Raw genomic sequence first — 16,505 nt, 5'->3', positions numbered from 1 at the left:
TGAAAACTAATGTAAGTGGTAAAGTTATATTTCTATTCATGCATTTTAATTTATCCAGTTCACTATACACCCAGAGAAAGAATTCCTGAAAGAATTTATATGATCAATATTTTTAGAATAAATATAGGGTGTCCCCAAAATGTATACACACACATTGAATAATTATAAAGGCTGTGTTTATTAAAATACATTTCATTTTTAAAGTTGAGCTATCAGCTGTTAGAGTGTATATACATTTTTTGGGGGGGACACCCTGTACAATAATTCTTTTTCATTCACTCACTAAATTGAAAACTTTGCAATGACTACAGCATCAAAAACAAAAAGAGTTTCCTTTGGAATTTTAAATAGTAAAAGTCCTCAAAATAAGACAGGTCATCTGCTTATCAAAGTCACTTATCCTTAGGAATTGTCAGAAAATGAGTACTTAGAGAGCTAGCAAGCGGCCAACTGCACCAAGATAATCAGGGAGGAGTAGCAGAAAGATTTTTGTCTTTATAGAAAATAAAGAAGCTGCAATATAATCATATATAAGAAATAATCTTTAGGCTCTGAAAAGATTTTTTTTCCCCAAAGCTGACCTGCAAATGCTGTGGCCTATTCTATTTACGGTCTCTGAAAAGCATCTACCTTACAACCATTATATCTAACACTTCCTGAGTTTTCTTAATAGGAGAAGCTCTGTTACTGACACTACTTCTTATTTTCAAATTCAAAGCATCATCCACTTCATAGTCAGTGAACTGGGTTTACATAGATCAGGCACTACTATCATCAATAACATTATTTTATTAGCATTCTAACCATAAGAAACTATTAATGGTGAAGAGTGTTTCTCACTTTAACACAGGGCTATCCCACTTGCAGGATACATGCCAACTCTAAAGAAAAGTTAGTCATGTGGGTTTCAGAAGATGAAAGCTTAAGATCATCAAACACTGAGAGTGTTTGATGCTGGAGGAAGGAGTGGCATTATATAGGACTTAGCCAAAACATGTGATAGTCACTGGAAAAGTTAGCTGAAAGAAAATTGTGTTGCTCAACTGCACAGCGCAAACAGGCCTTGTGAGGACTAGAGGAAGAATGCTACCTGCTGTGTTGTACTGCCTGCTGTGGAGTGTCCAGACCTCCGAAGGCCAATTCCCTCGAGCCTGTGTGTCCTCCAAGAACCTGATAGAGAAGGAATGCTGCCCGCCATGGAGCGGTGATGGGAGTCCCTGTGGCCAGCTTTCCGGCAGGGGATCCTGTCAGGACGTTGTTCTGTCCAATGCACCCCATGGGCCTCAATTCCCCTTCACAGGGGTGGATGACCGGGAGTCTTGGCCCTCTGTCTTCTATAACAGGACCTGCCAGTGCTCTGGCAACTTCATGGGATTCAACTGTGGAAATTGCAAGTTTGGCTTTTGGGGACCAAATTGTACAGAGAGACGACTCTTGGTGAGAAAGAACGTCTTTGATTTGAGTGTTCCAGAGAAGAACAAATTTCTTGCCTACCTCAATTTAGCAAAGCGAACCACCAGCCCAGACTATGTCATCCCCATAGGCACCCATCGCCAAATGAATAACGGGTCAACACCCATGTTTAAAGACATCAGCATTTATAACCTCTTTGTCTGGATGCACTATTATGTGTCAATGGACACCCTGCTTGGGGGGTCTGAAATCTGGAAAGACATTGATTTCGCTCACGAAGCGCCGGGTTTCCTGCCTTGGCACAGATTCTTCTTATTGCTGTGGGAACAAGGCATCCAGAAGATAACAGGGGATGAGAACTTCACCATTCCATACTGGGACTGGAGAGATGCTGAAAACTGTGACATCTGCACAGATGAATTAATGGGAGGGCGCAACCCAGCAAACCCTAACCTTCTCAGCCCAGCATCCTTCTTCTCCTCTTGGCAGGTAAGGTGTCCGGGACATACCGTGTCGGAGCATAGAGGAGACGTAGTAATCACTTCTTCAGGCAGGGCTGTGTAAGCCTCCCTCCTCACCCCTCTGCCAAGAGTAGAAAAGGTCTCCCATTAAGAACTCTCAACATACCTGGTATTTTTCCTTTAGCGCACACTTCACAATTGTAGTTACATAGATAGCTGAGCTTATTTGTCTGATATCTTCTACCAGGTTCCTAAGGTCTAATAAATAGAGTATTTGATTCATCCCCCAGCATCTAGGATGGTGACTGGCAAATGGTAAGGGCGTATTAAATATTTGTTGAAAGAATGGATGAATGAATGTTTAGATGATTAAATAAATGATCTATATCAGTGTTGCTGAAATTTTCTTCATAACAAAATCCATACGGAGCACATATTACAGTACAAATCCCTGGCCTTATCACAAACCCTTTGATTAGAATCTTTAGTGGAGGGTCCTAAGGAAGTATTATCATTTGCTAAATGTCTGGGGATTAATAGGCAGGAAAATTGGGGGAATATTCTTTAGATTAAATCTTCTTTTTGAAAAACATACAAGAACCCTAAGGCTCAAGTAGATAAATAATAAAAACAGCTGTTTTGGCTGGTGTACTCGGTGGTTAGAGCGCCAGCCCACACACCAAAGGGTCTCGGGTTCGATTTTCAGTTAAGGGCACTTTCCTGGGTTGCAGGTTCAATCTCTAGCCCCGGTCCAGGTGAGTGCGGGAGGCAACCAATGGATTTGTCTCTCTCACATCGATGGGTGCCCCCTTCTTCCCCTGCCTTCTTCCCTCCCACTCTCTCTAAAAATCAATGGAAAAAATATCATTGGGTGAGAATTAACAAATAAGCAAACAAAAAACACAAAAAATAGCTAATCTTTATTGAGCACTTAGCATGTGTGAAACCCTGTTGGGTTTTGTACATTAACTGATTTAATAGTTTTACTAACTTTTCCCATCTTAAAGATTAGAAACTTAAGGTATAAAAAGACATTAGGTAACTTGTGCAAGATCACAGAGCTAGTTAGTAGCAGAGACAAGATTTACTCTCAGGTAGCTTGGCGTCATGGCTAGTCTATACTATTTTCAAGGACATCACTGCTATGGTGTCTTTACCCGAAGGATCCGGCTCATTCTGTCTGACTTTTTTCAATCGGCTGCAGAAGAAATTAGCTCCCTGCTCCCTAAAGTGTGCACACTTAGAGGTACACGATAAGGGACTGCTATTTTGAAATTTAATTTCTATTTCTCCTCTTCTAAATTTTTCACTCTGAATTAGGGACAAAAGGTAACCAAATAAATATGCTTTTTAAGTATTTATCATTTTAAACCACAAAGTAGAAGGAATGCTTTTCTGCTTGTATTCCAAACATTTCTATTATAGCTGTTTTGTCTAGCAGTGCTTTATGGAACTAAGTCCACTATTTAAACAAGATGCAAAGAATCTTATATTTGCATTTTGTACTCTGCAGTTTCCAAATGTGCATGGCTTCCCATCTGTCCCCGAACCCCCAACCCCTGCAACACAGACTAAGTTCACACACTTTCCAAATGGAACCTATTGAAGCTCATTGAAAAAAGGTCGCTGTATAATATTTGTGGTCACTAATGTCAGCTATTTATCAAGATTAATGAGTGTATTTGTGTAGGAAAGTCTGGAAAAAGAGGTCCTTGCAAAAAGAAATCTATTTCAATAAGCCTTCAGACCTCCTGCCTTAATCTATAAAGTACAGAACTCTCATCTAGCTTTCACAACCTCTGTTACTGCTTAAAATATTGCTAAGGTTGGATGTGGGGTTTTCAGTGAGTTATAATGCTTTCCTTAACTATGCAGCTTCACTTGACCCAGAAAGTCAGGAGGATTATCTAAGTTACCAAAAAAAAAGTTACAACATCTAATAGATGGATATTAACTGGTATTTAATTACATGAGATGCATGCTCCTTAGTAATACCAGAATTATATTTGTAATTATTTTCAAATTATTTATTAATTATCGAGTGGAAAATTGTTCCTTTTTTTGCTTTTATGATTGCAGTCAATTTTACTTCTACATAAAAATAAGGTCTAATAAGGTCTAATAAGTAAGTGTTAGACTAGATTGTTATAACATTAGGTTCAATGTAGTTCTATGTTTAACCTGCTATGTAGTAACTGGTGTTAAAAAATAAAATAGGGTGTAGGGTGGACACAGGCCATTGAAGAAAACTAAGCAAATGGGAGTTTAAATAAGGAAGGTGAAGTGAATGGACATTTGTATTCACCTACTGTGAGTGGTATCACCGAGTGAAGTGACAATGAAAACCAATTCTAGTTGTTTCCATTTATTCACACAACCTCTCGTGTTATAGTCCTTTTAAAATTAAGATCATTTAAAAAATATTTTAATTGATTTTAGAGAGAGAAAGGGAGAGAGATAGAGAGATAGAAACATCAATGAGAGAGAGACATGGGTTGTCAGTTGGCTGCCTCCTGCACACCCCCTACTGGGAATTGAGCCCAAAGCCTGGGCATGTGTCCTTACTGGAAATGAAGATGTGACCTCCAGGTTCATGGGCCTATGTGCAACCACTGAGCTAAACGGGGCAAGATCAGTTATTTATGTTGATTAATTCAGTAATTCTCAGCATTGAAATCATGTAGGGAGCTTCAAAAGCCAAAACAAGCCCTAGCTGGTCTAGCTCACTGGATAGAGCGTTGGCCTTCTGACTCAAGGGTCCTGGGTTCAATCACAGTTAAGGGCACATGCTTGGGTTGCAGACTTAATTCCTAGTAGGGGGCAGGTAAGAGGCAGCCAATCAATGATTCCCTCTCATCACTGATGTTTCTAACCCTCTCTCCCTTTCCCTTCCTCTCTGAAATCAATAAAAATACATTAAAAATATTTAAAACAAAAACAAAAACAAACAAAAAAACTAAAAGCAATTGCATGGGCTCCACGCATCTAATTTCTAACAGAAAATCATATTCAGTTGGTCCACTGCGAAGATTAGGCACCTGCATTTTAAAGCCTTCTCATGTGGTTTTAATGTGCAGCCAGCACTGAGAATCACTGATTTAATTAACATGAGATTGTTCTGATATTTCTTCCACTTCATAAACTCAGCTTCTGTAATAAACACACCACAGGGGTCAATGCTTTTGCCTGATTTGAACACTCAAATCAAAAACTGGGCTATTTTGTGTGAGATAAAATCACAAAGCCTTCATACGAATTAACACCTTCCAAATCTGCTAGCTTGATAGTTCCTTTGATACAGAGCCTCCATTCACCCTGCCCCTTTTGCTTTCAGTATGTTTAACTGAAAGCAAGGGGGGCAAAGAGAGGTTTTAGAGATTCATAACATTTGTGAAGTCTGAGACTAAGAGACCGGTCAGTAGTATCTAGTATAGCGCCCACGTTTATATAGGAAGGTAGGCCCCAAATAGCAGGATGATTTGCCCAAGGTCACCCAGGTGAGGACTAAAACCCAGTGCCTCCGATTCCAGTGCGATTCCAAGTCAACCATGTTGTTCCCAGTTAGACTCAAATTATATTCCAAATAAGCCACTAATTAATGGATGTAGAATTTGGGTTGTAGTCACTCTGACTCCCTTAAAAATCAATTGTAAAGACAATTGGGGCAGATACACTAATGTAGTCCTTTCATTCATACTGTAATGAAAATATTCTATATCCTTATTCAAATAGAATGAACTCTAACCCCTTTGTGCTAGCATTGTTACATTTTGTACATTTGGTCCATTACTAATTTAGTCCAGATCTACGGCACAGCATCTATAACTCTGCAGGGCATGTCATTATGTTTAAACCTATATTTGTCTACCAGGTTGTCCGCTGCTCCAAAGTAGAGGCCATCTCTCATCTATTTTTATATCCACAAAGCCTGGGACAATACTCTCTATACATGGAATGGGCTTTATAAATGTATTTGAATGGAACAAAATTAAAACTCACAGAAATGTTAAGTCCAATGCTAACAAACATTAAAAATGAAACTGCATGGCTGGATTTCGTTAGAACCTTACTTACACTATTCTTTATAGCAGTAGATACTCACGGCTAAGGATACAACAGGCCATTATAAGCAGCAATTTACTTAAAATCTGGAGGAAGACATTTTGTATAGTTCTATCTCCCTGGGTTTCTATATGTGTGTGTTTGTGTGTGTGTATGAGAAAACTAAAGAGAGAGATCACACAATAAAGAAGACCAAGAGAGTTACCACATATCTGAGTGTTATTTAAAGTGATTAATAATATTTAATAGTAGGTATCTCTATGAAATAAAATATTTTAAAAATCATGTACTTAATGTTAGTTTCCTTAGAAAGCTTTTATTCAGAATTCACATATTTTTTGTATGTTTGTTCATTTATCTGTTTGTTTAGTGCCCAAATCTTTTTAAGTAAAAGCATGCTTGTTATCCATTAAAAAAGTCTATTATTTCCAGAGATGGAGGGGTTCTTAATAGTATTAAAGTACAAATACCTATGCTCAACACGATTAGACCCAGTGTTATGCAAGCAGCAGAAAAGCTAGCCATAAAAAGAAAAGGTAGATCAGGGGTAGCTAGCTGTCTTGATTGATTAAAATAAAGAGAAAAAAACATTTCCGCAATGACAGACATGAGTGAAATGTGGCCAGGAAATTCACTCATCAGGTGAAAAGTACACCACACTGTCTTGATTGATTAAAATAAAGAGAAAAAAAACATTTCTGCAATGACAGACATGAGTGAAATGTGGCCAAGAAATTCACTCATCAGGTGAAAAGTACACCATATCACATGGAAGCAAACAGGGGGAAGAAAAAAGAAGTCACATTTTAGCAGACAGTCATGGGTTTTATGTAACCATGGCAACAGCTCAATGAAATAACAGCTCTTTTTTTCTTTATGAAAAAGATTCTGTGGAATGTCATATGTCTTCAGTTTTTTTTCCAGTTAAAACCTCTAATGCCACAAGGAGAATCTTTGCTCCTGAAAACTTTTAATAAATGACAGTTTATTGCTATTTCTTTACATTTAAGAAAGCACTGTCTGGGTTCACCTTCTCCATTAATACATCTGTTTGTTCTGTTTCTCTTTTTCCTTTGACTTGAGACACTTATTTTTCCCCATCATATATTATAAATCACTTGTGTTAAAATAGAAAAAGAACCCTGGCTGGTTTTGCTCAGTGGAGAGGGCGTTGACCTGTGGACTGAAGGGCCCCGGGTTCAATTCCGGGCAAGGGCACATGCCTGGGTTGCAGGCTTAGTTCCCAGTAGAGGGCGTGCAGGAGGCAGGCGATCAATGATTCTCTCTCACCATTGATATTTCTATCTCTTTCTCTCCCTCTCCTTTCCTCTCTGAAATCAATAAAAATATATTTTAAAAAAATAGAAAATGAACTATTTTTTGTCCGAAGTTCGCTGCCATTACCAGATGATATTAAACAATTTACTTAGAATCTTTGACCTTTGATTTTTTTAACAACCCAAAAAACCTGGGTTACAATGATCATATATGTTTGTTTTCTGTGTTAATGGAAAAACTAAATGCAATAGAAAACAGAATAAGATAGTGGAAAGGGTATATAATCTTTTGGTCATATAAACATGAGTTTCAGTAGACCAGTGGTCGGCAAACTCATTAGTCAACAGAGCCAAATATCAACAGTACAATGACTGAAATTTCTTTTGAGAGGCAAATTTTTTAAACTTAAACTATATAGGTAGGTACATTGTTATTAACTTAATTAGGGTACTCCTAAGGCTTAGGAAGAGCCATACTCAAGGGGCCAAAGAGCCACATGTGGCTCGCTAGCCGCAGTTTGCCGACCACGGCAGTAGACTATTTTAACTTACTTAATTACAAGATCCCAGAGAAATTATTTATTTTGAGACCTTTTCCTTTAAAATTAAAATAATATATATAAAGCATTATTATGATGAGATTTAATGAAATCTGTTAGTGCAAAATGACTAGTTTAGTATATGACATATTCTTTGAGTTCCATGTGTAGAAATTACTATTACAATATATCTTTATATATCAATGTTAGTTACTATAATAATGAATATTCAACCAGTATTATAGAGCCAGAGTTAAAAACAATTTGGTGGCCTTCCGAATGATCTTATATTCAATGATAATTATAAGAGCTATTATTATTAAATACTATATACCTAGCACTATATACTAAGTGCTTTACACATTAGATTAGTTGGTCCTTCATAAAAAGTTGTTACAATCCCCATTTACAAATGAAAAAAATTGATACGCAGAGAGCTTAAGTATTTTGCCCAAGGTCATGTAGCTAATAAAGAGTCAATATTGGGAACCAAGCCTTTCTTACTGTGATCTGTGTGATCCTAACATTAGTGCTAACACTCTTTTCCCCTGCCTCCCCTCTGTATCAAATATAAAGACAATGATTTGGGATTAAGTTTTAAAATTATTTCTGGAACATCCCTCTCGCAATCCAGGACTGCTGGCTCCTAACTGCTCGCCTGCCTGCCTGCCTGCCTGATCACCCCTAACCACCTCTGCCTGCTGTCCCGATCACCCCTAACTGCCCTTCCCTGCTGGCCTGATCGCCCCCTAACTGCTTCCCACTGCCAGCCTGATTGCCCCTAACTGCCTCTGCCTTGGCCCCTGACACCATGGCTTTGTCGGGAAGATGTCCGGTCTAATTAGAATATTGCCCTTTTATTAGTATACATAGTGGGCATGTAAGCCATGAAACTGGTTGTTATAGCCAGAGAAGATCAGAAAGAGAAAAAAGAAGAGGGAACACCTCTAAACTCTGGGCCAGGCCAGATTTTGTGGCATGAAACCAGTGAAGTCACATGACAGCTAATTAAATATTCCTCAAGTTAATTTTCTCATCAAGAAATAAATCTCTTACAACAATTATATGAAATAGTTAATATTATCCCCATTTGATAGGGAATTTAACATGTTTTCTTAAGTAGATAGGAGATTACAATTCTTTTCTAGATTTTAACTTTCATGGTTTACTCTGCAACCCTCCGAAAGCTGCTTTCTTCAACTTTAAACTATTAATCTCCTGATGATTAGAAATCAAAATATGGTGACAAGGAACTTCGACGTCCCTACTTTCTCCTTTGACTTAGAGGTGGTGACAACTCCTTTAACATCAGGTGTTTTGTGCAGGTCATCTGTAGCCAACTGGAGGAGTACGACAGCCGCCAGGCCTTGTGCAATGGGACTGCAGAGGGACCATTACTGCGCAACCCTGGAAACCACGACAAAGGCAGGACCCAGAGGCTCCCCTCCTCAGATGATGTGGAATTTTGCCTGAGTTTGAGTCAGTATGAATCAGGGCCCATGGATAAAACTGCCAACTTCAGCTTTAGAAATACACTGGAAGGTAACCACCCACTTTTTCACGCACCTAAAATTTCTTTTTTTCTGAATATATCTTTACAATCTTATCCAACACCCTAAGTGCAGAGGGGGTTGAGAACTTAGTATTTTCTGAGTTGAGTAAGAGAATGTGGCACATGTATGTCAGTGGCCAATAACCCTAGCAGAGTCTGGGCAGCACACCATAATCCAAAGCATCAGCAACTCTTCAGCAATATGTATGACGATACCCACTATGACAATAAACGGCAGCCTGATAGCAAAGAAAGTCAGGTCTTTCCACTAAACGAGTACTGGTGCCAAACAAATAATACATTTACAGAACTTTTTGTATTTTGGGGATTATAGATATGACTGTAGATCTATAATACTTTTTTTTTAGTTTAAGTATTTTACCTAGTGTACATTATATTGGACACTAGGACCTTTGAGGCAAGTCCATTCCTTTAACTATTATACGAATAAAACCCACACACAGGGATTCAGTTCCTATCCCATTATCCCTTAAGGTTATTTGCTTCATCAGAGATTCCTTGTCATGGTCTCTTTTGGGTCCTACTTACTTCTCCTGCAGAGCTCCCCATCTTGCTTGCATCTTCCCTCCAGCACCTGTTCATTCTTCTCTGCTCAAGGCTGCCCAGTCACCTCGATTTTCATTATGGAAACAAACCTATAAACAAAACAAGCAAACAAACAAAAAACCAAGAATATTCATTCAAGGCCCAGATTTAGCTGGAGGGTTGGAAAGACATCAGGTACTGACGTGTGGCAAGAAAAACAACTCAGGATTTGCACTAGATGGTCCACCTCCTAAAACTCTGGCATCAGCCATGTAGCAAACCTTGCTCTCTTTCCTTACCTCGCAATCCTTAACTTTTTGTCTTGTTTTGCTTTTGTCCTTTTGGTTGCTGTGTTACCCTTTAACTTCTGTTGCTGAACAATGTAGTGTAGGTTCCCTGTCTCTTTCATTTCCCTGGATCCTTCCAATCTATAACCCCATGCCTTACGCTCCCCCAGAAGCAATTTCAACAAGGAGAATGACACCCTAAAGAGAAATCCTGGTGCGAGCTGTTAAAATAAGAAGTGCGATTATTGTCCTAAATTAATATGCATGGCTATCATTTTCTAAGCAATCACTATGTACAAGGCACTGTGCTAAACATTTGCATAGCACTATCTCACTTAACCCTTCCAATCACCCTCTGAGGAGGATGGCATCATCATTTCCAGTTTAAGGAATTAAGACAGATATTAAGTAATTTGGCTACTATCGCCCATGTGTTAGGTGGCAGAGCTAAGTCCGTTCTTAGATTTGTCAAGTGCCAAAATCCAAAAGTCCTATCCATTGTACTCTGACGACCCAGAGTGCACGAGTTTCTTGAAGATGGACAATATAAAGTTGGCCCTTCGATAATATATGTGAAGGCAACGCATGGTGCCCAGAAGTCTTAGGCACTACAAGCTGAGACAAAGGCACGCACAAAAACTGACAGTCACCATCTGGGAGGACTGGGTATCCCCGTGGACAGTGCAGGGCTTAACAGGACCACAAATGCTGACTTAATGACATTGCAAAGAGGGGCTCCACACTTAAAGGGACTGGAGAAAGCATGAACTTTGTTCCTAAGACACATGGGCTGGTCACAAAAATACAGTAGGGGAGCCTCACTTCTCTGGGCCTCAAATCAAAAAAGAAAAGTGGCTTGAGCTGTGTCAACTTAGCCAGCGGCTTTCAAATGAGTTTCTAATCACAGAGATGAGTAGAGAGCATGACGTTTATTGCAAGTAATTTGCTGTCACTAGTAAACTGTTTGTGAATTCTTTTCTTCTTTTCCAATCATTTATTCTCACTCACACCTATCAAGTATGCTTTCTTGAGGAGAGAAAAGGCATATTATACCACATTATCTGGCACATGATACGTGTTCAATAAATATTGATAACTAAATACATACATAATATCTAAGGTACTTCAAATTGCATCTCACCTACTGCTTAGCTTAACTATATCTGTTATATGAAACCAATGTACTGGTAGGAAAATGTTAGAAAACATTGATTTGATCTAACAAGGGCTTTTCCTCACCAGGCAAATATTTTTTACTCTTTTCTTTAAACACTGACTCAGAAATAATGTTAAACTTGCAGAAAAAGTGCAACAGTAAAAACAGTACCAAAACCCTCACACATGTACTCTTTACCCAGATTTCCGACTCTTCATATTTTATCTTGTCTCCTTTTCCTCCTGTCTCCCAATTTGAACCATTGGGAGTAAGTTACATAGAGCAGAACCCTTTACTCCTGGACATTCCAGTGTGTTTTTCCTCAGAACAGGAATATTCCCTTACATAACCACAGAGCAGTTATCAACTTCAGCAAAGTCTCTATTGATAGAATGCTTTACTCCCATCTGATATTTATATTCCAGTTTTCTTCACTAGACCTAATACTAGCCTTTATAGCATTTTTTCTTTCTTTGTAACAGGATCCTGTCTAGGGTTAAGCAGCATTTAGTTGTCATGCTCGTTAGCTTTCTTTAATCTGAACTATTTCCGCACCCTTTTATTTTTTATGAGATTGACATTTTGGGGAGTACAGTCCCTCCCCACATTTTAAAATAGAATCTTCCTCAGTTTGAGTTTGTCTGATATGTCCTCATGATTGGATCCAAGTAATGTATTCTTAGCCATAATTCTACACAGCTGATCTGTGTCTGTCTCAGAGGGTGTCATATCTGAAGGCACATGCTGACCATCTAGCTCACATTGATGCTCATCTGGTCCCAGATTTCACCTGTGAGTGCACCTTCAAGACGGTTCTATGTCTCTGGTTTATATCTCCATCATTATGTTTAGCACCTTCTCTCTAGTATAACAAAATGTTTTAGAGTCATCTTGTACCATACTGCCCAGGCCTGGAGTCAGCCACATCTCCAAGAAACATTGGTTCCTTTCAATGGGGAAGGAAGAAGATTAGAGGCAAAGATCTGGAAGTAAGTTTTGCTTGTCAGAGAGGCGCGTTAGATCTCAAACCCAGACAGAGTGGGGGTTGGGATGACCTGGCCTACAAGGAGAGCCCAAATAGATGTAGCTGTGGGGAGAGCAGGACTGGAGAAGCAGGAGCAAAGGCAACCATTGCACTCTGCTGTCTCCAGAAAGGCAGGCGGAACTGAATGATTGGTTTTGCTTGAACCTCACAGTTATTGCCCTTTTTTATTGTGGGCCTGTGAGCAGTATGAAATGTATGTCCCGCAGAAAAATTCTCACCGTCAGTCCTGGATGGAGAGGCAGTTGTGTTTTTGTCTACTGAAGTTATTTATATATCCTCTTGGATTTATTGCTGGTGGGGAAAAATATAGTTAGGCCCCTTAATATACATTCACAGATCCCTACAGAATTAAGAATCTAAAGTTTGTTTTATGCAAATGTCATTCATATCTTCCCTGTAAAAGAGATATATTAAAAAACTCAATGTTTAAACATCATGATATAAGGTTCATATCTTTAAGAATATCTCTAAATACCTTGTCTTGTGAAACACTGCTTCAGACAATTGAAGTCGTGAGAGGTTTTAAGCAGTAAATTGATATGATTCTACCTATACTTCAGAAATATATGAAGCTAGTGGCCTTAGCAGAATGATGAAATGGGGGACAATAGGTGGTGAGGGCTTATTTTAAGATAAGGATGAAGATGAGTTGGTTAGGATATAGTAACTCTTGTATACTCTGTAGTATAGAATACTAGAAGCTTTTGGTGACTGATTATGAGGTAGAAAGGTGAGCAACATATTAAGAATGATTCTGAAATGTTTGCCATTGATTTCTAATAATTTGTCCTTGTTTTCTCCTCTTAAGCCATACCCCATTAAAAAAACAAAAATGAGTTTGTCTTCATATCTTCTAAACACCTGCTATTATGATTCTATAGAAACTTTTCTTTCCTGCAGCCTTTTCTAATTTATTGTGACTGTCAAGTATGTCACTTGGAAATATTTTAACTCTTCACTTGCTAGGATTTCTTGAGGGATCATCTAGAAAGTGGTAAATCAGCTCTGAACTTTAATGAAAGATGATAGAAGATTTGAAATTTTGAATGAAGTTTTAAGGTAACAGTGTGTATATCTGAAGATATACTAGTGGCAAGTCACAATAAGTCTCAAAGGATGGCCTATATTTCAGACTCCCTGCCTGAGAGATGGTCTTGCTTTGGACATCCAGAAGTGATCACAACGACTCAAAAATAAATTCAGTTGAAACTGATTATGTAAACCAGAATGCCAAGAAGATCACTTAACTAGGGTGAGACATTCTAGTGATGGGAATACTCAAGTCCTTTCCTACATATCTGTACCTATTCGGAGGGAATGAAAAAGCTGAGTAGCTTGGTATAGCTTGGTGTACACTGACTCAGAAGAGAGGTGGGGGTGGGGGTTGACAGAGAATTCATCTGGACCAGAAAAACCTTTCCAAGCCTGGATTACTTAACTCCCCAGAATTACCACCTTGCCAATCTTGTTGTTATTCTAATCAGACAATAATTCTGATCATATTAACTACAATAATAACCTTTATGCACCATACATTCTAATTTCTCACATTATATTATTTAATCCTTACAACAGCATCACAGTTTAATATTCACTGGTTAAACTAAAACACCATCTTCAGTGAAGTAGTTATTCCAATGAATTTAGTGACAATCTGTCTCTTTACCCTTGAATGAGAGGACTCAATTCATTTGACTCAAAGGATAATCTCTTTTCTCTTTATTCTCTTTACTCCTCAAGGCACATAGGACCTGCCCTATAATATTTAGGAAATTCAAGCAAGTGTCCTGTTTTTCACTTTCCAAGTGGGTTTACTTTGAATATGATTCCTTAATCAGGAGATTACATTAACTTTTTTTAAAGTCTCACATAAAATAGGGGCTGCTACTTGATGGAGAAAATTTTTTTGATGTGAATGAAGGGGTTGATATATCAAGGGCAGAAGTTACTCTCAGGAAAGAGTTAATACTTGTGTACTAGATTCACAAAAAGTAATTGAATAATAATTTCTATAGACACAAATGCCTGTTAAAATTTCAATCAATGCCTTGTTTCCCAAAACAGAAGGGTGGCAAGACCAGATATATTTATTTTATCTGGTTGTTAGAAACTCTAGTCAGCATGCAGTGATAGCCTGCTAGAAACTGTGACTGTGTGAACATTAGGGGGCATTTTAACTTTTGCGGAGACAGGTTTCTTTAGACTCAAAGACACTGTTTTTATATCTAGGTGGTAGAAACTCTGTTTTATTTTATTTTTTTTCAGAAAGAAAAACAACAACTCTAAAACAGGATAGTTTGAAGTTCAGGGATATTATTGCTTGATACTCAGTAAACTTTTAGCAGCAAGTTTGATAATGACATAACCTGAGCAATCTCTGCAAAAAAAATTAGAGTTTCAATTTTCATATATTTCTTCCATATTCTACTAGTAGTATGGACATGCAAATTGTTCTTACCAATGTGAATATTGAGAAAGAAAGTAAAGTAATTTATTTAAGGCATGTGTCACTTTTGCTATGAATTAAAAGGTGCTAGCTGTTAGAATACAATGCAATATACAGGTGTTGTATCATAGAATTACACACTTGATACCTATATTATTTTATTAACTAATGTTATCCCAATATATTAATTTTAGAAAAGAAAGTCATCTAGAACTTTAGAGAACTAAAAGCTTCAGCAGAAAACCACAGTTTTCATTAGAACCATACAACTTTATAATGGACATGTAGTATTTGAATAAAAATTCAAAAAGGTAAAATGGATAAAAAGGTGTTGGTATTAGCTACTGGCAAACTCTATTTCAGGAAGCTACATGGGAGAGAGAAACACAGAGCATTCCCACTCTGTAAAAGGGCCCTTTAAAGGGCATTGAAACGCCTGGCCAGCTTGGGTCAGTGGTTGAGCATCAACCTATGAACCAGGAGGTCATGGTTCGATTCCTGGTCAGGGCACATCCCTGGTTTGTAGGCTCAATCCCAAGTAGGGAGCGTGCAGAAGGCAGCCAATCAATGATTCTTTCTTGTCATTGATGTTTCTCTCTCCCCCTCTCCTTACCTCTCTGAAATCAATAAAAATATATTTTTTTAAAATAAATTGCATTGAAAGACTGGTTTTGAAAGCATAAAGTATTATATTTAAGTCTCAATTCTAACATTATGAGCACCTCCTCCCTCATTTTATTTATTATTTTTTTCTCCTCCCTCATTTTAAAAATGTATTTAAAAACTACATGTTGAGGCTATTGTGAAGATGTATACATACCTAGCTCCTACTATCTACACAAGAAATCTCTCCCTTTTCCCTACTCCTATCTTTTCTGTAATCTACAATTGTCTTCTCAACTTTCCTTATAATTTAGCATGTATTTATTCATAATAGATAGCTTTCATTTACTTTTTCATCATTTGAATTCATTGTTGTGGAAATGACTGTTTGTTAAAACATAATCTCATTTTTCCAATAATTTGACTTACAACCTTAGAACATTTTTAAGGAGCAAAATAATAATGCACCTCTTCTAAGTATAGAATTTGGAACTGTACATATAGAGATCTTACTTCTTTGGGACAAATCTTGGAAAAAGATGTCACCACTCATTAGCCGTAAACACTATGAGAAAAACCAAAATTCTATTTTTATGCACTTATTCATTTAGCACATATAAGAGATTCAGGATACCAATGATAAATTAACTATATCCCGTGTATTTATTGAACTGCTTTGTAATATTCTACAGTGAATAATCTAAAATATTTTCTAAAATATTTTGGTTTCAATATCTATTTAGAACTCTTATAATATATGTATAACTCAAACAAAGTTTTGCTTATGTGGGCTATACTTATAGCTACTCACCATTTTTAAAAACTTAAATTGAGAAAATTTAAAAATACTATTTATTGATTTATTAAAATGACAAAAATTAATCATTAGATGCTAGTAAAAGTAACATAAAATATATTTCAAAAAATAGCAATTGATATGGCACTGCCTTATATTTTTGAAAAAAGAAGACATCTGGATTCTATGAATGCTTCTATACTCAATATTTTATAATATGGTATTTGGTTCAAGAACTTGATGTAAATCCAGTCTCACACAGATATAAAATTGGAATAAGGAGCAATAAAATCTCATACTTCAGTGAAAAAAGACAATCAAT

At 37.4% G+C, this 16,505-nt stretch overlaps 1 protein-coding gene across 1 annotated transcript in view; it reads left to right on the top strand.

Moving 5' to 3' along the window:
• Nucleotides 1–960: 960 nt before the first annotated feature.
• The window catches only part of TYR (tyrosinase), a 68,672-nt gene continuing 53,127 nt past the window's right edge, over nucleotides 961–16,505 (top strand). Inside the window, exons 1-2 of the mRNA XM_006759763.2 lie at nucleotides 961–1,902; nucleotides 9,078–9,294. Of these exons, the coding sequence (XP_006759826.1) occupies nucleotides 1,084–1,902; nucleotides 9,078–9,294 (1,036 nt within the window). The 5' untranslated portion in view covers nucleotides 961–1,083. The remainder of the gene's footprint in view (nucleotides 1,903–9,077; nucleotides 9,295–16,505) is intronic.

Source organism: Myotis davidii, unplaced genomic scaffold, assembly GCF_000327345.1.
Source record: "Myotis davidii unplaced genomic scaffold, ASM32734v1 scaffold657, whole genome shotgun sequence".
NCBI lineage: Eukaryota > Metazoa > Chordata > Mammalia > Chiroptera > Vespertilionidae > Myotis > Myotis davidii.
Note: the sequence above shows the minus strand (reverse complement) of the source record. Positions and strands in the feature narration are given on the sequence as shown.